Source organism: Crotalus tigris, unplaced genomic scaffold (genome assembly GCF_016545835.1).
Source record: "Crotalus tigris isolate CLP2741 ecotype Arizona unplaced genomic scaffold, ASM1654583v1 scf7180000017764.6130737, whole genome shotgun sequence".
Lineage (NCBI taxonomy): Eukaryota > Metazoa > Chordata > Lepidosauria > Squamata > Viperidae > Crotalus > Crotalus tigris.
In genome coordinates, this window is record NW_024096618.1 from 1204696 (window position 1) to 1226917 (window position 22222).

The window sequence follows — 22222 nt, forward strand, 5'->3', positions numbered from 1 at the left end:
ATCTTATTCTGGGTTTCCTCCATCTTCCAGATTGAGTTTTATATTCTTTGGTCAAACACATTTTTCCCAGTCTTTCTAAAATGCAAATAATTTCATGTCAACAGTTTATCCTCTGCATTACATAAACCATATTCTCAGAAATCATGTTTTTCTGTTACCATTTTCATTGCTGGTAATTCAAAGGGCAGTATACTTTCACTTTCCAGTTCTCTTCTATGAATTGGGAGGATGGACAGCAGTGCTCATACATTCTTCACTTTTCTTCCATAGCTTCAAAGTCCAAGATAAATTAGCTATTCTTAATGGTATCAAGAGAGAATGCTTGAATGGATACGATATGCCAGCTGTTTTATCACATCAACTACACATCTGAGAAACAGCACCCATTCTAAAACAGCAGATCTGATTGATACTTAGCGTGTATTCCTTTTAGCGGGAACCACCAATTATTACAATTGTCCTATTGAGCCTTCTACAGGTAGCAGTTGTATTCTTTCTTCTCTACATGCCTCCAGTCTTTCATCTCCTGTTTAGCTTAAGTACTTGTCTCTTCCCTACAAACCCAGAGCTTTTTTTTTTTAAATAAAATCCTAGAAATTATTTTTAATGGTGGAAAATTTCTTCAAAAGATCCTTTCTGGCAAACACTGTCATCCATTAGACTTTGTTACTTATCTCTCTTCCTTGTGGAACACATCAACTTGTATCCACTCTTAAGTCTAGCATTTCCTAGATTTGGCTCAAGAAAACTTTATTCTTTTATCAGCCAATAAAAGCTCCCGCTCCGATCCTTTTTTCTCTCTCTCTCTTTAAGTACAGGCAGTGAGTCAGCATTTGCAGCATACATTCACTTTGTGGTTTTCAGGTAGAACACTAATATACCAAAAATATTGCAAATAAGGACTGCATAGTCAACTCCATCCAACAGCTCTTCTGTTCTTTGCTCGATTCACCGGATTTGTTAATGATCTCCCACACCTGAACTTTACCACAAAACTCTTGCTAACTGTCTTATTTACTTGCTTAGTAAGCTCACTTTCTGAACATTTCCATTTTTTTCCTACAGCTTCCTCAAGGACCGATCATTCTAAGCACCCAGAATAAACAGTGCTTCTCACTACCCCCCCCCCAAAAGAAATCTCTTAGGTTGCTCCCTACTAAGCACTGTTAATTTTTTCTTCTTCTGGGCAGATAAGTATATTTCAAAATAAAGTTCAGGACCACATTTTAGTTGTTTATTTTTAAACTACCAAAGACCCTCCTTAGAAATAAAAACCATGCAGATGACATGATTGTGACCTTCCTATTTAAAACGCAGATTCTTTAAAAGAAAAGCAAGTCTGGCAGAAGGGTTGGCAGAGATGAGGCCCAACACTGAGGATCCCAGGTTTATTGAACAGCACTCCAATTATCCTGAGTTCACACAACACACTAAACTAGTGGTGGCGAACCTATAGCATGGGTGCCAGAGGCGGCACTCAGAGCCCTCTCTGTGGGCACGCACGCCATCGCCCCAGTCCTAGGCCTTCAGCTGGGTTTTATAAAACCTTTTCGCTTTAGGCCTCTGTCGCCATGTGCAAAAAAAAAAAAAAAAAGGTTCAATCAATTTCAACTTCTCACAGAAAAAAAAAGATCTTGCAAAGTTGGAATTGATTGATTGAACTTTTTAGTCCCACCTAGTCTGCCGTTACCACTGCAGCCACACCCACCCAACGGGCCACACTCAGCCAATGGGCCACACCCACCCGGCACCTGACGATGCAAAAGTGAGTTTTGGGTTGCAGTTTGGGCACTCGGTCTCTAAAAGGATTGCCATCACTGCACTAAACCATTAACCACATTTACAATAGCCAATGAAAATGTTAACAGCTTAATACATTAAATCAGTTTAAACTCCTTCAGATTATCTGACCTGTTTAAGTGAGGGGAAGAGTTTGTCCAAGTGTATGACAGGACGGCAGGTAGTCCTCGACTTACAGCAATTCGTTTAGGGACTGTTCAAAGTTACAACAGCACTGGAAAAGTAACAACCATTTTTCACACTTCGACCTTCGCAGCATCCCCATGGTCATGTGATCAAAATTCAGGCACTTGACAACTGATATTCATATTTATGACGGTTGCAGTGTCCTGGGGTCATGTGAGCTCCTTTTATGACCTTCTGAGAAGCAAAGGCAATGGAGAAGCCAGATTCACTTAACAACCGTGTTACTAATTTAACAACTGCAGTGATTCACTTAACAACTGTGGCAAGAAATGTCGAAAAATGGGGCAAAACTCACTTAACAATTGTCTTGCTTAGCAACATAAATTTTGGACTCAATTGTGTCGTACGTTGAGGACTACCTGTTTACATACATTAACTATAATGTTTACATACATTAACTGTATTATATATTTCATACATGGCCCAAGACAAGTCCTCTTCACTCAACGTGGCCCAGACAAGCCAAAACATTGGACATGCCTATGCTACAACAGACAGATGTAAGACATAGTTCCTACCTTCTGAAACAAAGGTTGAGATTTCCACTGATTTCCCATTTTTCCAGGTAGAAAAACCCATTCATTTTGATCACAAAGCAAATATCTGAGAACATCAGCATTTATTTTTTAAAGTAGCACACTGTTAGCAGACATTTAGTCAAAAGAGAGCAGGAAGAAACAAAGTATTTGGGCAATATTAGCGGGATTTACAAGAGCAAACCAGTAGCTGAAGATTGCCAGAATGAGACTTCAGAGGTTCTTACCCTCTAGTTCCTTAATTACGCAATCCAGAATAAATTATCTAAAAATATCAGAAAGATGTGTAAAAAATAATACACATGTGCATTTCTTTCTAAAATCATAGAATTAAATTTCTCTGGGTACATAATCTCCCTTTTTAAGTGCAGAGTATATTTGGCCCTGAGTATTACGTGGATGGGTCTTTTATCTTCAGAAATAACCACAAAGGTAGAACTTGTTCAAGGACAAAATCTTAAATCTCTTTCTCTCTCTCATGCTGTTGTTATAGCAGGAAGCATGCATCTTATGAATTATGAGACTGCAGCATTGCTGCAAAGTGCCTAACATCACAATTAACCTAGTATCTAACATAGACTGCAAGAGGTGAAACTCTTCGTACTATTTTTAAAATACAAGTCATCTGAGGTAGGGTAGTAGCTAACTGGTTAACAGGTAAAGTTTAAATAGCTCCTGAGCAATGGCAAGAGGCTTCCAGTTCATTTTTGACCATGCTTTCCCTTACAAATTATAGCTGAGGCCAATTATTGTGCAATTTAAATTTTTAGTATAGAATTCCAAGACTCCGTAGCTACAGAATTGCTTCAGGGATGAATACAGCAAATAATGGCCCTTTCACACCCAAAGGCTGTGCTGATCTGAGATTTGTGCTAGTCCTTTGGGTCCCCACCCCATATGGAGGCTCATAGGCTTGGAAGGTGCTATGGAGGAAACATTGCCACGACAGGTGTGCACCATCTCCTCTGGATTTATGGGGCAGCCCATTTCCCATTGGTGGGATCTCCTACCTTATCCTGCCTTCCATTTCTTGGTATTTCCCCTTCCCTCTACCCAACATACTGTGGCGTATTTGCCACCTCATCTCATGCTTCCCAAGGAGAGGCGTGGCTGCTCCTCACAAATAATGGCTGACTTTGGTTTCATGGCATGAGAAGAATGAGGGTGCACTGGGAGGAGCTAGCTTGTCAGGCACCAATAGCTAGCTAGCACTGGGAGCCTCCCTAAGAAGACAGAGTCCAGCACACGGATGCTCCTGTTGAAGATTTGAGGAGCAAGTCAGGCGGCTGCACGGACGTGTCCAAAGAAGCTAGGATTGTGACTAATCCAGACTCCTTTCTTTTTACAGAAACTGAGGCTCCTCCATATTCTCTTATTGCTGCGTCCTGGGAAAATCCAGGCAGAGATTCTAGAGAGTGGCAGGAGTGACAGTGGGAATGTCACAGTGAGTATCCTCCTCTGCCTGTTGTTTGTGCTGCTGCTGCTGCTGTTTATAGCATGGTACTGGTTGAACCGTGCAACGGAAGGAAGGTACCATCCTCGGCACCTGATGGGAAACCTGGTTTTTTGGTGGCAACAGTTCTGGAGGGAGACACTTTCTGAACCCTTGGCTGAGGACTACCAGGATGAGAAACAGAGCGATGGGGAGCTTGAGGAAGAGCAACAACAGTATGTGGAGAATGGAAAAGAAGAAGGAGAAGAGGAGGAGACGGAGGAGGAGGAGGAGAAGCAGCAGCAGCAGCTCCTTCAGGAGGAAGAAGAGAAGCTGACTAAGGAAGCCTATCAAGAGGCAGTAGTGGAGGAGGCCTTGGAAGAAGGTGAAGCATCAAAGGCAGCCCAGAGAACGCAGAAGTTCTACTGAGTCATCTGCATTCCTTCTCTGGAACAGCATCCTGGGAAGATAGTGGCAAACCACTGAATGTCACTGCTCTCTAGAAATGCCAGGGAGGAGGGAAGGATGGACCTGTCACAAACACGCTTGTCATGCTTGGCATCAGACCCACATATGGGAAACCCAAGACTGCTGTCACTCTGCTTTGTGTAGTGCTTCCACTGGGGAGCAGCACTGTTTGTAAGGTTGTGTTTGCTTCTTCTAACCTGTTCCAAAAAAGCTTGCTGTCAAACAAACAAAAAAAAAAGGCATATTCTCTGTAACAATAAAACAGAGAACTGGTGGCTATATCTCAATAGTTGATTTTGTAAAAAAAAAAAAAAAAACCACTTAGCTCTCTTTGCTTAGTATTTCTCTCAGCAGCAATTCCGACAACCAATTAATTTTTCTATGCAGCACAACACTCATTTTCTGAATATGAGCCAGGTATGTCACTGTGCCAACTGTGAAGATTCATTTGTGGCTAAGGACACCAGTATTTCAGAGAAGATCAACAGCAGCCCTGGGTGAGCACTTATCTTGCAACAACCACCATTGAGGGAGAAGTGGTCATTTTTGGCAAATGGATGCATGTTGGAAAAAGAAGACAAGAAAAGAAGTTTCCTGGGACCTGAGGCAGCTCCACCCAGAAGCGGCAGTCTGATCCTTCCTTCCACTTTCCCAAAGTTGCTTTGTTTCCTTTACAGGTCCTGAGCCTTCAACTAGAGCAGCCATGATGTAAGCCAGAGCATGTGCTTTTCCTCTGACTATCCTCTCTGCAAAATTCCAAGGTGCACTCAGACAAATGTTCCCAGGGTGATAATAAGGCAGAATTCTGCTGCTCACAGCTCCTTTGTGCATCCCGAATTATTCTCTTCCCTCCAGGATTCATTGTAGATTGAACTAAAAGCACCATGGCAGAGTTAGTCCTGACATCAAGGAAGCACCAACATCAGGTATCCCTTTCCCGCTGGGAGTGAAGGTGGCCTTGTGAAGTGAAAGGTAAAACGGGACTTCCAGTAGGGCTTGAAGTCCCATAGACACAATCTTGACCACCCATTGCTTCACCCCAGTGCTCCACCTGATGATGCATACCCAGAGATCTCCTTGCTGCCCAGTTATCGTGCCCGTCCTCGGCCTTTCTTCTTTTTGGTGCCTGAAGGTGTTTTGATGGGCAATGGAGCCGTGACTTCCAGTACAGGCCCAAGAGGGGTTGCTGACAGCTCCATTAACTCTACCGTTGTGCTTGGCTTGAAGGGCTCAAAGGGTGAGAACTTCAGTGGGCTGCAAAAAACAAGCACAGGTTAGAGTTAAGTCATTTAAAGTCTTGCTTGTGGCTCTAGTACCTGGACAGAAGGGCAAACGGTACCCTTAAGAGACAGCACTCCTTTTGGGGAAGCAAGAACTCAGCAGGCACCACCCTCTTCCTGCAGCCGGCCCCTTGAGAAACATGTCCCGAAGATCTAGCCTTTCCCCCAACTCTCTTTCTCCAGATTTACCTGACAGGTGTGCGGGGGCTGCTGTTGAGACGCCGTGGAGATCGCAACTTGGGTTGGAAGGAAAACCCTTCTTTGATACTTTCCAGCACAGATGGAGCCACGTAGGTAAATCCCTAGAGGAAGGAACATCTGATCAGAGTCGCTATGGTCGTAATTTCATTTCAGGAACTGGGTTCAGTTATGTTCTTTCTTTCTTTCGATCAACAATGAAGAATTTGTGGCCTTCCCAATGTTGCAAACAACAGTAACCCCTACTAATGTGGCCAATAATGGTTGCTGAAAGTTATAGTTCAGTAACCTGCTGAATGCCCTAAGTTCCCTATTTAATTGCTACATCAAAAGTTAGAATCACCTGCTGGATTCAGCTTAGGTTCCCTTCGACTCCCCTTCCATGAAACATTTAAAAGCTTTAAAATGCTTTTTATTTTTGATCTGCTTGTTTGCTACAGAGGAGAGGATTACCTTTAAGACTGGCAAGTTGGCAAAGGTGGTTAAGAAGAGTTAACTCTCAAGCCAGCTGTCTATGGAGATTCCCAGTCATCCAGGTCATGGTTGTCTCAAAAGGTGCTTTTTTTCAAAAGGCAAATGGACTTTGTTTTCCCTGAAGATGTTTTACTTCACATCCAAGAAGCTTCTTCAATTCTGAACTAGTTGCCTTTTGAAAAAGCACCTTTGGGATCTCAAGCCAGCTCTAAGAAAGGTTTATTCCAAGCAGCAGGTGGTTGCTAAGACTTTTTCAAAAAGTTAGAGTCACCAGTAAATTTTGGCATTGGTCTTAATCCACAGCTGGCATGTGGTCCCCAAAGGTTAGTCATAGGGAAAGGAGCAACTGGGATGAAAGAGGCTTTCTCCTTTGCTTCATAAGAGGAGTGTAAATATGATTTTGCTACGCTTGTTTCTTCTCACTAGAGTTCCAGCTGGTCATTCCTTACCAGAAAAGCCTGATTGGCACTCTCGCTGAGAGCGCCGTCGTCAGGACTATCCACGGGTGTCTGGCGAGTGAAGCGGGTGTCAAATTGGCTGACATCATCTTCCGATTGCTGTGGATGGAAAAAAGATGTTCTGGATAGCTCTTCATACTATCATTTAGCCTTTTGGTTATGGGTGAATTCTAGTCCATGTTAGCATCTACACAAATGAAGGATTTTCTTTTTCCAGAAATTTTGTGGAGAAGTAGGCACATGATGTAAAGGAGCTATACTGTATAACAAGATTAGATATCATACAGTTGTACTTACCAAAGGGGGATAAAAAATTATGTAGTCAAGGTAGAATTAAACAGGTTTAAAGTGAATGAAAATCTGCATGATGGTGTAAAATAGCCAAAGGAGCATGTGAAGTGGGCAGGTATTAGCTTGTTTGGATTTAGCTTTGTATAATAAATAAATATAGCCACTGCAGTTTATTAGAAGGAAGCAACCCAAATTGAGTAGCTACTCTACTCCATTTCTGCAACTTTGTCATGGATCCATCCCAAGGCTATACTTCAGAAATCTGGCAACGAATTGTCAACTAACAGCAATGCAATCCCAATTTTCACCAAGAAAATGGTGGAAAAGAGCCGAAACAAAACAATTTTAGCCCCTGGAGGAATGTTGTCCATGGGGTCGCGATGGGTCGGACACGACTTCGCAATTAACAACAACAACATACCAGAAAACCTCTTTATGTGAAATGAAAATCCAATAACTTTATGTTGGATGAAAATCCAATAAAAGCCTCATCCAATTTAGCAGTCCCTAACAATCTGTCATTATATAAGCTACAAATCAAAATCAAGATTCTGAGAAGGCCTATTATGGTCAAGCACAAGACCATAAAGTAGAGAAAAGGGAATAATAGGAAGAATGAGGATTGAGGTGTGGTGTCTTTACCAAAAATGGCCGGAATGGTGGATCAATTCTCCTGGCCAACAAGTCATCCCAGTTAATGTGACGGAAGAATGGGTGTTTCTAAAAGAGAAAATAAAGAACTTAATACTATCTAAAATGCATGAATAATTCTCAAATACATAGTCCTCATATTCCAAATCTCAAATTTCTATAAAATTGTGGTCCTTCTACACTTAAAGATCCACTGATAGTCACTTCTAATATCAAAAACTTTCTCTGTCTCCACCACCACCATAGTTTGCAGCTGAAGAGAGCAATAACTTTCATAGACTTAAGCATTTAATTATGGGGTAGAGAAAGAATGATGCAAGATGCTGATGCCCTGCCTTCTTTTGTAAAGCTTGCTGAGGCAATAGCCCCTTGCTTATAGTAGCCTCTTCAAAATCATCTTCAGATTTAACTTGTTCGTCAAAAGAGAAGAAAGCTGCTCAGAATTCCAAATTCTTGGATATGTCAAGAGAAAACCTGCTCCCCCCCCCATCCGCTTTACCTGCACATCTGCAGCATCACCTGGCCCACCCCCAATTCGTTGATTGGGGTTCCTTTTGAGAAACTAGGGAAAGAAAAGAAGCATATTTTAAGAAATACTGCTTCGGATAATACCAAAAGGAAAATCACTCACTGAGTCGAAAACTTTCCATTAGGACGGCCTCACAATAACCTCCATTTCATCCTGATTCAGGATGTTATTCACCACAGAACTGGCTTAACTGGATCTCTTTCCGCACAGAAGCGCTCACCAAGCTCTATCCTTGTGGTAAAGACTGCATTCCTATTCTGGCAAGAGATTCAAGTCATCAGCACCGCTGCACTCCACTGAAATGGGGCTCCCGTCCTTCTTTGTAGCCCACTTTTGAGCATCATTCAGTACAGTTCTCATTTTACCAACTCTAATTGGGACTGGAAACTCCACACTAAGTCATACAGTCATAAAGTGACACATCACATGATCGCACTTGATTTAAGACATCAATTCTGGCTGTGGTCCTGAAGCAAATCGGCTGCGGCTATTAAACACAATGTCGCATGATTTCAGCTTCTGACTTCTTACCAATTTTCCCATTGACTTTACTTATTGGGAGCCAGCTGTGAAGGTCGCAAATGGCAATCACATGACCACCGGAGCTGCACCTGTTTTAAAAGTGTGCCAGTTGCCAAGTGCTTAAATTGCGATCACATGGCTGCAGGGATAGCTGCAACTCTGAGGACTGGTCATACATTTCTTTTTCTCATTGAACAAGCAGTCAGTAGGCGAGGACTACCTGTAATCAAATGTGCTTTGCCACTGGGCTGCTACCTCTTTCTGTTCAGTCGGGGCCAAGTGGAGCAAGTAGATGAAGTAGTAGCAGGGCTACTCTAATGCTGTAAAATGGTTCCTTGTTGTGGTGATGAGCGAGAACGGGACTTCCTCCTCATTCTTAGCTGGGGGGGGGGAGGCGGTAATAAAACAAATAGGTCACTAAAAGGCAAGAGCAGCTAACTATACTTTGATAGGAAAGAAGGAACCAGAAAACCATCTGGGCTTACTCTAAGTCCAGGAAAAGGTGATCAGCACATTCTGGGCACTTGCCTAACTACCCACCTTTAAGAAAAAGAATGGCAAATCATGCACTGCACTGAAAGGTGTGATAGGAAGGAAGCTGCTCAGATACACATGTACTCCAGAGAGCCCTTCTGAACTCCATTCTGTGAAGGGAGGTGTTTACCAATCATGCGTTAAGCTTCTCTTCCCTCTAAAATTAAATATGATGCCCAGTACAGATCTTCTCTCTATAGATGTCAATTCACCAAACATATTCCTAGGAATATATGAATGGAATGCCTTGAGCAGAGTTTTATCAGTCAGCCAACTTAGCTTAGAATGACAAAATTCATACTGATACTGTTAATCTATGGTTTTATTAATGAAATCATCTTTATCACATTTATTATGCTGCTAATTACTGAAACCTTCTTAAACCTGATGCCTTCTGAATACGCTGGACTTTTGATTCTTATCATCTGCAGTCACCATAGCCCCTAACTATGTTGGAAAAATAAACACTGGATTGGGAAGAGGCTTGATAACAACAGTAAAATATCTGGGAGGAGAAGCCAAGTTATTAATTTTATAAGTAAGATTCAAAATTCCAATCAGTGTAGCCCAATCTTACAAGATATACACAGTTATACCTTCCTGAGCAGATCCCGAGCATCTGAAGTCAAGTAGGGTGGAAACATCAACTTGCCTTTCAGGATTTTGTCAATTGTCTTTTTGCGATTTTCAGCGGTAAATGGAGGCTGCATTAACACAAAGGGCTTAAGATAAATGATCCTGAAAACTCAAGGAACAATAGGGAGTAGACTAGGCAGATGTTGGGGGAGAAAGTAAAAATAACAACAGGTAAATGAAGGAATTTGGCAGCACATTCAAACAGAAATATAAGTCCCTTAAAAACAAAGTCCAGCCAGTGGGTTTTTGCCTGGACCAAGTAAAAGAGATAGCAAGACAGCAAAATATCAATAGCCCTGTTAATGGTTTAATTGGCAGATCTAATAATGCTTTGTACTGGTTATATTGCCCTTTGTCAGAAACTGTGCAGTGTGCTGATTATGACAATAAGGCATTCTTCCTGCTATCCTTTGTCAAAAGCCAGCTGACTTCAACATGAGAATCTCTGCAATAGTTTATCTATTATACAGTGAGAACAACTGATCCGCAATTCTTCCTTCACTCCCTCCCACCACTGCATCCTCTGCCACTTCCACCCTGCCTCCAAAAGCAGCACAAGCAAGACTTGCCGATCCTGTGAGCATGTCATACATCAGGGTACCAAGGCTCCACCAATCAACAGCCCGATTGTGGCCACTGCGCATCAATATTTCTGGGGCCCTGGAATTTAGGGCAGACAAAGAAATCAGTGTGTAATTATTAAACCAGTCAACCTCAAACTAAGACCAATCCAGAACAGGTATCCTAAAGGTGCTCATGAAGCATCATCACCTACATGTATTCTATAGTGCCACAAAAGGTGTGGGTGACAGTACCATCATGGATGGATTCCTTGCAAAGCCCAAAATCCGTCAGTTTAATGTGCCCTGCAGAAGCAATTGGAAAGTCAAAGTCGTGTTAGAGCCCTGGCTGGGATCACAGCGTAGTGCAGATGACATTCTGCATCCTCCCTCCCCTCCTTTTGTAAACAAAGATGCTTTCCCTACCGTGGCTGTTTAGCATTATGTTCTCTGGCTTAAGATCCCGGTAAATGATGCCGTTGAAGTGGAGATGGCCAAGAGCCAGGGTGATCTCGCTCAGATAGAAACTGGCAGAACGCAAAAGGAATCTAATCAACAACATAACCACAAGCAATCCATATAGCTCAGAAGATGCTTCCTCATTTATCTATGAGGGGTCAATAACTCATAATGAAAGCTGGTGGTGAGAGTCTGATTTCACTGAAATGATTCTAGGAGAAAGGGCCACCCGCAACTTTAATCCATTTATAGAAATCAGGAACTCAGCTGATAGAAAAGGACCTTGAGATGACACTTTGCACTTTCAAGCTCAGTTGAAAATATCTACCTTCTGCTTGGGAAAACAGGAAGGATCAAATGGCCTCTGGTATTTTAAACAACAGAGACTCACAATCCTAAAATCTTCTCTGAACATATTCTGCATATTCAAGGAGATGGTTTTGCAGGAATTCATTATTTTAAGATTATCTGTACTTTATTTCCACCTACCTTCCCACTTCTAGCTCCAATTAAAGGAGGAGGGCACAAACTGCCACAAGCAATTATGAGACTTGGCAATCCAAGAAGGGAGGTGGAAATTTGTCCATATATTTAAATACAATGACCTTCTTTCATTAGTCAACTCTTCCCACCTTTCCCACTTGCCACTGCTATGGCATGTGTTTTACATATCTGAAAACAACAGTTTGTACATTTCAAAATGCAGCAGAAATTATTTACATATCTACATTTATTTGATATAATCTCCCTACCCATAGCCACTTATAGCCAGGAATAGGAAGAGTTGAGTCTCCTCAGCATACCGATGATACCTTTCCATGAACTAACAGATGGCCTCTCCTTGTGGTTATGTATATATGCTGACTAACAAGATCCATGTTTGTGGAACCTATCTTGGAGCAACATCCCACATGTTGACCGAAACCATCCACTAAGTCAGGAGTAGGCAACCTCGGCTCTTTTATGACTCATGGACTTCAACTCCCAGAATTCCTGAGTCAGGCTGATTCAGGAATTCTGGGAGTTGAAGTCCATGAGTCATAAAAGAGCCGAGGTTGCCTACCCTTGCACTAGGTAGCAGCAAACCCATCACACCCTTAAGGACGAGAAGTGTAATAAGACCAGGATGTTGTCATGAAGACCATCCACTAAAGCATCAATGTGGTTTACATCCCATATCTGGACCTGAAGTCTGACTTCAAGGGATCCAGATAATCCACTTGTAGCTGATTTGCCAATACCACTCCACAACATTTTCCAAAAATGGAGACTCCATAAACATTACCCAATACAGCTGGATCAAGGGATAGTCTCTTAAAGGGTGCATCATCACATTGCTATGGCAGATGGCACTGCACCCTCTTTTAGAAAAGCATTAAGTATTTCCCACATCCAGATACGTACACACCCCATCAGGCCACCTGAAGAGACCAGGCGGCAGAACTCTGCCTAAAAAGCACTAGAGCCACTACTTCTGGTTATACGAGCTCACAGGAATTCAGAAAATATCACTAGATATCACCACTGTTGTGTTCAATAGTACGCAGATCTAGCCAAATAAAATTGACGTTATCCGCAAAGTATCCTGCAAAAAATTATCTGAAATGGCCTATGCCTCTCTTCCCATTCCTAGCTAAGGGGAACTGAATCACTCTGAATCGTGGATGTTTCAGAATGACTGCAAGGTACAGAGAGATTTACTCTCCTCTACTCTAAGATTACCAGTTGCCTCTATTGTCACCTTACTTCTGACCATGGTAAGAAAGAGGAGACAAAGCCTATGCAAGGTGAACACCAGTCTTCATGGCTATTCCAGTTCAGGCTTAGATATCATTTTCACTAACCAGGCTGTGTCCTCCAGGAAGATGCCTTCCCGCTCCAGCTGCATGAAGAGTTCCCCTCCTGTGAAACATAGCACAAAAAGATACCATCAGTCTTCTCCAGCATTGTCTGATCCAACCTCTAAAATCTACACAGAAGAAGAGTCAGGTCCCAAGTTTCTGGCCAAATCCACTGCAATTGTTTCCTGTCCACGGAGCTTCTTTCCATACCACTGAGACATTCCAGGATGAGGTAGAGCTTGCCACCAGTCTGGAAAGCATAGATGAGGTCTACTATGAATGGGTGTTTGATGGCCTCCAGAATATTTCTCTCAGCCTTTGTGTGTGCTGTGTCCTTGGCATTACAGGCAATCTTGGCCTGCAGGAGATATTCAGAGAGAATCATGGTCTCACAAACATATTTAACAAGGCACACAGAGCATTAGATGGATAGATACTTACTTTCTTTAACACCTTCATGGCAAAGATTTTTCCAGAATTCGTGCCTTGTACCTTCCGAACCTGGAACACCTAAAACACAAATGGAAGCCGTAAGCAAAATCTTCAAGTCAGCAATAGAGCTACCAGCAGAGAAAAGACTGAGGAAACAAAACTATCTTCTATATTAGGGAAATCAGATATCAATAACTCAAACACTGTTTTTCCATACTCCTTAACATTAATCTCCTGTGCACTCAGCCTCTCTTTTTAAAAAAACCACCTAAGAACAAACAAGACCATTTAAACAGTATGGGGTGAAGGCAATCCAGAATACTATTCTCACACTCCTGATTAAAGAGCTTTAATATCTCTGCCTTCTGATTAATTAAAGTCTTTTAAGGATGTTTTTATCAGCTCTCCATTGACAGTCAACATGCTTTCTTACAATGCAGTATCCTAGCTTACTGCTCCCAGTCCAAACTGCACCATTTCAGACACTGGACAGGCAGTCCCAAGATGAATGCTCCTTCATACAGAAATATGCTTATGCACAAATATACATAATTCCTAAGATTCTTAGCCAATGCAGCTATTTTGCCCCTCCTCTACTAGAAATTATATTTTTCTCCTAGTTGGTTTAGGGCTAAACCCTCTGCCTCCAGACTCACTCTTTAGGAATTGCTTACCTTGCCATAACCACCCTTTCCCAAAACACGCAGTAGCTCAAAGCAATGGGGCCCAATGCATTCTGGGCCATTGTTGACACTGCTTTCAGAGATTTCAATTTCCTCATAATAACCTGGCACAAAACTGTGGAGAGAAGAAAGAAATCTTATATCACTCTGCCTCCCAAAAAAATATTACCACATAAATGAAGGGCAACACAAAGATGTGAGGCTTTCCAGAAATGAGGAGGGTCCAATTTTTGAAAATAAAAAGAAGAGAAGATGAAGAGTTGGCAGCACAATGGCACTGTGCATTTTATGAAAGCACAAGTCTGAACCTTAGGATAAATTCAAATTCAAAGAAAGGAAAGTTCTCTATATCAGGGGTCCCCAACCCCTGGTCTATGGACCGGTACCAGGTCACGGCATGCCAGCAACCGGTCCGCACAAATAAGCAAAGCCCCATCCACGGGATGCAGGCAGCACACAAAACCACACCCCCTGCGGTCCGCGGAAAAAGCTCTCTCCATGTAACCGGTCCCTGGTGCCCAAAAGGTTGGGGACCTCTGCTCTATGTCTCCTGCAGCCATTAGCACCCCATGAAGAGTTTCTTCAGAAAGCCAAAGACCCCATAATGTGATATGGATGTGCATAGTACTGGGAGATACTGATATGAAAAATAACTTTCCTTCAATTAATTTAAATTAAGATCAAATTAAGATTCCTGGCTGAGGAATTCTGGGAATTGAAGTCCACAAGACATAAAAGGGCCAAGTTTGAAGACCCCTGCATTAAAGTAATGATTTTTCTTTAACACACAGCACTTCCCTTTGTACACATTAAAGAGCATCAGAATCTATGCTACCCATTTCAACCCTCTGCCACAGTTCAGTCCAGGAGCAACTTCAAGAGATTTTAATTTTATTTATTTCACTATTAAATTTATATCCTGCTTTTGCCTATACAAGTGAAGGCAGAATAAATAGTGTTCCTGCTTCTTGTTTTTCTTACTACAATTACCCTGTGAGGTGGTTTGGGTTGAAAGGGTGACTGACTGAAAGCAACTCAGTTGGTTTTCATGCTTAAAGGAGGAGTAGAACTCAACTCTCCCAGTTTCTGTAATCACACCCCAAAATGGCTTTCTGAGTGCTTAAGTGGAAACTGGATGCCTCAATTTGCATGAGAGTGTTTTTCATTAAGAATAATCCATCTTTGCATACATTCACCATTTTATAACAGTCCTATAACAGACTGGCTTTCCATGGACTGTGATTAACATTCTGTTCTCTATCTTACAATGGTAATGGTGATTGGTTCATATGCCAAAAGGACAAATGGGGACAAGTGGAAGACGGCGTTTAATTGTCCGCTGGGCAGTTACCAATTTAAGGTGATGCCTTTCGGGTTACAAGGAGCCCCAGCTGTATTCATGCACAATAAAGACAGCTTCTAGGAATAGCATTTGTTGAAACAGCTAGAAATCCACTGTAAATGCAAAATGCTTATGCCATCATCACCATGCTGTGATCTGAGCTTCTCCCACAGCCTCTGAACTAGATTGATAGTTTTAGGAAATAAATGCTGCATTAGAAGGGTCTTAGTCTCTGAGTCAGCATGGCAGTTATGACACTGTGATTTGTTCTGATAATTTTCAGTCAGGGATGTTATCATCAGGAATTTAACTGAGGCAATTTGTAGCCAAACAAGGACATTTCATGTCTCCTTGAAATGTTTCCATCTCCTCTCTCAAAATGCTGACCTGTCATTTTGCTTATGCAGCACCTAAAAATCTCATCACATGTTATGTTGACACAATTTGCATTTTGCAGTCTTTCCCTAGTGGATTCCCTCCGATCAAGGACCGGTCCCATTGTCTCCATCCCTACAATATTCTATATGGGGATGATGGGAATTGTTGCTCTGCTCCCATGATGAGCAAGTTAGAAGAAGCCATTTTAAAAGAATGGAAGAAGTAGCTGCTGACACCACACGGAGCAGGGAGAAAGGATAATTTCGCCCTTTCTTGCCAGCCTATTTTTCAACGGTGTGTGAATGCATACATCACCTAAGAGCCTAAGAAACCCAGGAGAATTCCGCCCACAGGCAGACTGGAATGAAGTCAAGGAGGAAAACAACCCAGAGCTGGCAATGTACTTACTCTGAGCTACTGCTACGAAAATCGGGGTCCACTTCCTAAAAGAGACAAGCGGGGTGGAGGGAGACAACAGAGCAGAGGATCAGCAGCAGCAGCAGCAACAACACAGGGGAAATCGAGGTCTACCCACACCAACCCTGTCCTACTTGGGAGTAACCCCCACTGAAGTCATTAGGAACTGTGCGCTGGGCTCTTGCGCCCTTATTCCTTTTCCCTTCTCCTCTGGCTGGACCCACCCCTTTTCCTCTATCATCTTCCATCCCGCCTCACCAAGGCCCCCAGTTCAGGCTCCTCCCCGTCGCTCCCTTCCTCCGTTTCCAGGTCGATGTCGAAGACGCCGGCCATATCGGGGGCTCCCCAAGTACCCCGTAGACTTCCGGGCCACGCCCCTTTGCTTTTCGTCACCCCCTTTCCCCCGCCCAGCGATGCAACTGCTATCGTCACGCGTTGGGCGCGACCGTCGTTTTGGCGCAGCGAACGAGAGTTAGAAGGCGGTGTGGTTGAACTCACGGGCGGCCTCTAGCGGTCTGCCTGAGAGGAGAGGAGGGCAGAAAACAAGAGTGGCCTTGCGGGTAAATGATGCTTACTTAGGTGGAGTCGCATATTAGCGTGGAACAGGTTGACCGGGATGAGCCTTCGCTGCAAACAGAGAGACAGCATTGTATATACAAGAGTCAGTTGGTTCAGCTGGGTGGTATAGAAATGAATAATGAATTAGTAAATTAATGAAATAATTGTGTGTGCATGTGTATGTATATATATTCATTAACTCATTTCTATAGCCATCCAACTGAACCAACCAACAGGGTGTGTGTGTGTGTATGTGTGTATATACTATCTCATATAGTTGGCAACAGCTATCAGAGTAAAATCCACAGGGACTCCTTTACCTTTTATACATGTGAAATATATGTAAGCAGAAGATAAAAGGACATCTAGTTGACACCAATACCATCCACGCTGTCTCCCTTAAAGTACCCTTTGTTCCATCACTTCCTTCCCTGCCTTTAGACCTCTAATTTTTTCATTTTCCTGCGAGTTTCATCAATTCCATCCAGACATGACTTCCCTTTCCTCTAGAGCAGTGGTTCTCAACCTTTTTAATGCCGCGACCCCCAACCGGTCGTAAGTCGAGGACTTTCCCTGCCCGGGAGTGCCGCGCATGCGTGGTGCTGCCCCTTGGGCCAGCCGAGGCGTAGCTGGCAAGCGGCAGAGACGGCGCAGGCTGACCACCGGCTGGGCCACCAGCTGGCCCAGCCCAAGGGAGGTAAAGCACCTGCTGGGCCCCACGCGTGCCAGCAACCCTCCCTGCGCCCGCCGGTCTCCCACCTCCCACCCATGGCCCTCTTTTACTTACATTTTTAGTAGTTGCTCAGCAGGGATGGGAGGAAACTTCCAGATAGTTCGCCTTCTCTGCAGACAACTTGCAGTACCGTTTGCAGAATGGGACTTTTGGCGGGCTCAGCAGGGCAGAGACAGCCTGGACAATTCCTGTTGGCTTTTGAAAGCCAATAGAATTAGACTCTATTCAAGAGAGTCTATTCTATTGGCTTTCAAAAGCCAATAGAATAAAAGGGAGTAGCACAGCTAAGGAAAAGGGGGAAAAAATGGCGGACTGTGTTGTTTGGTGACCCCCGTGAAATGGTCGTTCAACCCCAAATGGGGTCCCGACCCACAGGTTGAGAACCGCTGCTCTAGAGCAGTATTTTTTCAAATGTGGCAACTTTAGGATATGTGGATTTTAATACCCAGAATTCTCCAGCCACATCTTAAAAGTTGAAAAACTGCTGTAGACCCATTCACTCTTTTTTCATATATTTATACTGCAAGTTGGCCCTTATTCACACTGTATATCCAAACAGTACTTTTCGACTAGTCACTGACTTTGGTATTCAATCCACATTCACTCATGATTCTTTTTCTTCTTGCTTTACTGTGCACACTTCAACAAACCATTCCCCTGTGCTTCATGCTTCTTCTGACACCCAGTTCTCACTTCCATGCACAAAATACAAGCAGGAGAATGTACACTTACACAGCCATTTTATGCACAGCCATTTTCACCTTTCATCCAATACTCATTCCTTGCAAGAAAACTACTATCTGAGCATTTCTAACAAGATCACAGATTCATCTATTTGCTCTCCTTGTTTATGTTTCTATATAATATGCAGCATAATTCTGCCCAGTATTATTTTTATAGATTTATTACTTAGTCGTTAGACTTCTATCCTGCCAGGAGTTGATGACAATGCACACTAAATGTATAGCTTTTGTTTATTTCTCTCACAGCAGTTTGTTAGAAGACTTATTGGCTCAAGTTACTGGATGAAGTTCTGTGGCTGAAGGCTCTCTTGAGCCTCCATCTTCCCAGCCTTAGTAATAATACTTGGCTATATTGAAGAATGTTAACAATTTTTCTTTTTATGGTAGTAGTATTTTTATGACACCATTAAAGACAGATTTGTCCCAGATGTAGATATCAAGTTGAAGACAATATGATACAATGGTTGTATTAGGTGTCTTCCAAAGCCATGTGTCCTGGGGGTTACAGTCCCCACACATCAGAAGGTGCTATTTTGGGGAAATAGCATAAACTGAAGGAATACAAATAGTGACCTCTTTGAACAGGATGTTTAAAACATGTTCGGCTACAAATGAGGAACCAAAGCAATTTATATATTTGCATGTAGCTGTTGATTTACATAAATGCTTGGCAATCAAGAGAGAAGGAATTGTATATAAACCTCCATTCTAGTACTGTAGTCCCTTTTCACTTTTGACTCTGTAGTTAGTTATCAAATACATGAAATATGTTGACTTTTTATGTGGGTACTGAGTTTTGAATTCTAAATGTTTCCAAATAGGTTAGGATGTTCTTTATGAAATATTCAAAGATATGTTGGTGATGTTTAAAACATCATCTATCTGCCTCTTACCGAACTTGCTAGATAAGTGTAGGATTTCTAGATTTGTTTCTGGTATCAGCAAATACAGATAGTCTTCAGCTTATAATCATTCATTTAGTGACTATTGGAATTTACAACAGCTCTGAAAAAAGGACTTATCACCATTTTTTATACTTATGAACCCTTGCAGCATCCCCATGGTCATGTGATCAAAATTCGGATGCTTGACAACTGGTATGTATTTATGACGGTTGCAGTATCCTGGGATCATGCGATCACCTTTTATAACCTTCTGACAAACAAAGTCAATGGGGAAGCCAGATTCAATTAACAACCGTGTTACTAACTTAACAATTACAGTGATTCACTTAACAATTATGACAAGAAAGGCTGTAAAATGGGACATAATTCTCTTAATAACTGTCTCGCTTAGCAACGGAAATTTTGAGCTCAGTTTTGGTCGTAAGTCAAGGACTACCTTCACCATTGTCTGCTGAGAACCACTCATGAAATAACTCCAGTTGACTCCATAATAACTATTGAGAATCCTTTGTGTTTAGGGCATGATGATAGATGATAGACAGACCGACAGATAGATAGACAACAATAGCCTTGTCCTGAATACCCATTATAGGAATCTTTACCCTGTGAAGAACTACAACTACTTATTCAGTGTCCCATAGGATTTAATGTATTTTATTTATTAAATGTATGTCCTACTTCAGTCTAAAAATTCCTGGCAGTTTGCATAATGTATAACTTAACAAAAAAAAATTGTGTGCAGTTAAAATGAAACAACTATCATAAATGTGCTTCAAATGAAAGAATATCACCACAGATAAATATAAAGGGTAAAAAAAATAGTGCAGTCCATAAACTTTGAAAGATGCTGTGTGAAACAATTCTATTTTTAACCTTAGTAATGTTGGTATGCAATCCCATACTTTGAAATAAGTGGTAGTTTATATAAACAAAGTCAAGCAGTCAGTTTTGTTTTCTTGGGGCAGATATACAGTAGTTGCATACTGGAATGGAAGAAAAGGCAACTGATTCGATGACTTTATAGTTCTTTTATTATTCCTCTGGTTACCAGTTACTGAGATTCAGCACAACCTCAGCAACTGATAGGGTAAAGTTACTTTCATACATCTGGAAAAGAATTACTGTAGGAAACATACAGGACTCTAATCTTGTTTAGCAGAGCCCTAGATAAAATTATCTTACTAATTATCCCTCCTTCCCTGACCCTGAAAGCAATTTAATTCCCAGTTGAAAATAAACTTGTCAGAGAGAGGGATTTCCCCCTCCCTCTTATCAATGTTAAGGGAAAGTTTTGGCCCAAACAAAATACAAAACAATCTAATAGTTGATTGTGTCAACTATGTAGTGTAGACTATCCATGGCCTTCGTCTCCCCTTGGAATTAGAGGGCAGCGGAGGCTTTAGATCAGATCGTACCTATGCAACCTCTTTCTTCCTGTGGATCCCATTGCCCTCTATGGCTTATGAACTTGCTAAAGGAGATGAAATAGGTTAAGAGATGTTTAGATCTACATGAACTCAACTGAACACGAGTGAGAGCTGCTATTAAGGCCTACCTTGTGGTGATAAGAGTGATGAAGCTTTAGAATTTGCCTACTCTTATTGCGTCTGCAGATAGCCACCAGGTATTCTTATTTAAGCTGAACTAAGGGTAGAGTCAACTTAGAGCAGGGGTATCAAACTAGCAACGTCACGTGATGTGTCGCAAAATATTGGGACTTTTTTTCCATTCCCGGCAATAGGGTGGGCACGATTTCGCCATGACTCATCTGGCCTGTGGGCCGGCAGTTTGACACCCGTGACTTAGAGGTTCACCTGTAGGGTCCTGCAGAGAAGTACGCAGGGCATCTTTGGATACAGTTGCTCAATTTTGTTCTCAATTAGATACCAGCTTTGGTGCCAGTCTGGTAGAGATATCGGGCATAGTCTTGCCATGTTATCTGGGAAGAATTCAAAACTGCTGGACCTGAGAAAGTGGTGAGGGTCCTTCTGACTGTAAGCTTGGCCACCAGGTTAGATCTGTGCCCTTCCTGTTTTCTAAGGCCACATGTCTAAGATGTCTAAAGTGACATGTGGCAGGGTTCTAGTGATGGTAAATTCTTCTTTGAGAGAAAGGGTTATTCTTCTGTCTCTTAATGAAGTACTGGTTTGCTTCTTCTTCAGGAAGCCATTATTAGACCTATCCATCCTGGAAATTTTCACTTAGTATCTAACCTTCCTTTTTGGGGAAGGTTGTCAAGAAGATGGTCACACAACAGCTTCAGCAGATTCTGATTTAAGTGGATTGATTTGATCCCTTTCAGTCAGGTTTCAAAGGAGCATCAGATTCAAATTGCATTGGCACTACCTTGGGATGATTCCTAGTGAGAGTGGGATGGAGGTAATATATCCATCCTCACTCTACTTGGCCTCTTGGCAGTCTACAATACTACTGACTGGTATACCTCTGGATTAACTGTGGAGGTTAGGACTGGACTGCCCTATATTGTGCTGATTTTCCTCAGTGGTAGGTTTCAGACGGTGTTGATTGGGAGTGGGAAGTCCCACTCTTGGCCCTGATTATGTGGGATTCTGCAGGGTTCAGTTGTCTCCTGTTTAACATCTACATGAAGCCTCTGGATGAGGTTATTCGCCTCCATGAGATGAGGTACCAACAGTACTCTGATTGATACCCAGCAGTACATTTCTGCCACTGATGAACTGCAATGCTGTGGAGGTCCTGACTCAATGTTTGAAGGCTGTAGTATTTGGATGGGGAACAAGAAGCTCTGGCTCAACCCTGGCAAGTCTGAGTGGCTTTGTGGTTTAGGGACCTTTGGAATCTGGGCATTTACTATATTTGGTGCTGGACGGATGGCTCTCCTCCAAATATATTCTGTGCACAATCCGGGGATTCTTCTGAACTGACAACTCCTACTTTGAGAAGCAGGTAATAGTTGTGACTAGGAGGGCCTTTGTGCAACTTCAGATACCGCTAGTGTACTAGTTGTGTCTATTCTTGGATCGAGAGGTTCTACTCTGTCACTCACACCCTGGTCATCCACACCCTGGATTACTGTAATGTATTGTACATGGGGCTGCCCTTGAAGAGCGTCAGATTGTTGGGGGCAATATGGTGACTCTGTGACTCTTAGAGACGGCTGTAAGGCACTATGAAATGGTATATAAATCTAAGTG

The 22222-nt window shown here is 42.4% G+C and overlaps 1 protein-coding gene across 1 annotated transcript; it reads right to left on the minus strand.

The window, feature by feature from the left end:
• Window positions 1-4721: 4721 nt before the first annotated feature.
• RPS6KB2 (ribosomal protein S6 kinase B2) lies at window positions 4722-16520 on the minus strand. Its single transcript, XM_039341030.1, has 15 exons — window positions 16366-16520; window positions 16099-16133; window positions 13962-14085; window positions 13297-13365; window positions 13066-13213; window positions 12859-12916; window positions 10982-11082; window positions 10771-10861; window positions 10565-10655; window positions 9956-10063; window positions 8274-8336; window positions 7766-7843; window positions 6824-6931; window positions 5892-6004; window positions 4722-5676 (listed from the first exon to the last, which is right to left on the minus strand). The coding sequence occupies exons 1-15, from the start codon at window positions 16438-16440 to the stop codon at window positions 5511-5513; spliced, it is 1428 nt and encodes a 475-aa protein (XP_039196964.1). The 5' UTR covers window positions 16441-16520; the 3' UTR covers window positions 4722-5510.
• Window positions 16521-22222: the final 5702 nt, after the last annotated feature.

Excerpts from the sequence above, each read along its gene's own strand:
- RPS6KB2 (XM_039341030.1), bottom strand. The coding sequence starts at position 16,440 with ATGGCCGGCGTCTTCGACATCGACCTGGAAACGGAGGAAGGGAGCGAC. Across the intron at positions 10,656-10,770 it reads TGTGGCACTATAGAATACAT|GGCCCCAGAAATATTGATGC; the intron begins GTAGGTGATGAT and ends CCTAAATTCCAG. Across the intron at positions 6,932-7,765 it reads CACCATTCCGGCCATTTTTG|CAATCGGAAGATGATGTCAG; the intron begins GTAAAGACACCA and ends TTCCATCCACAG.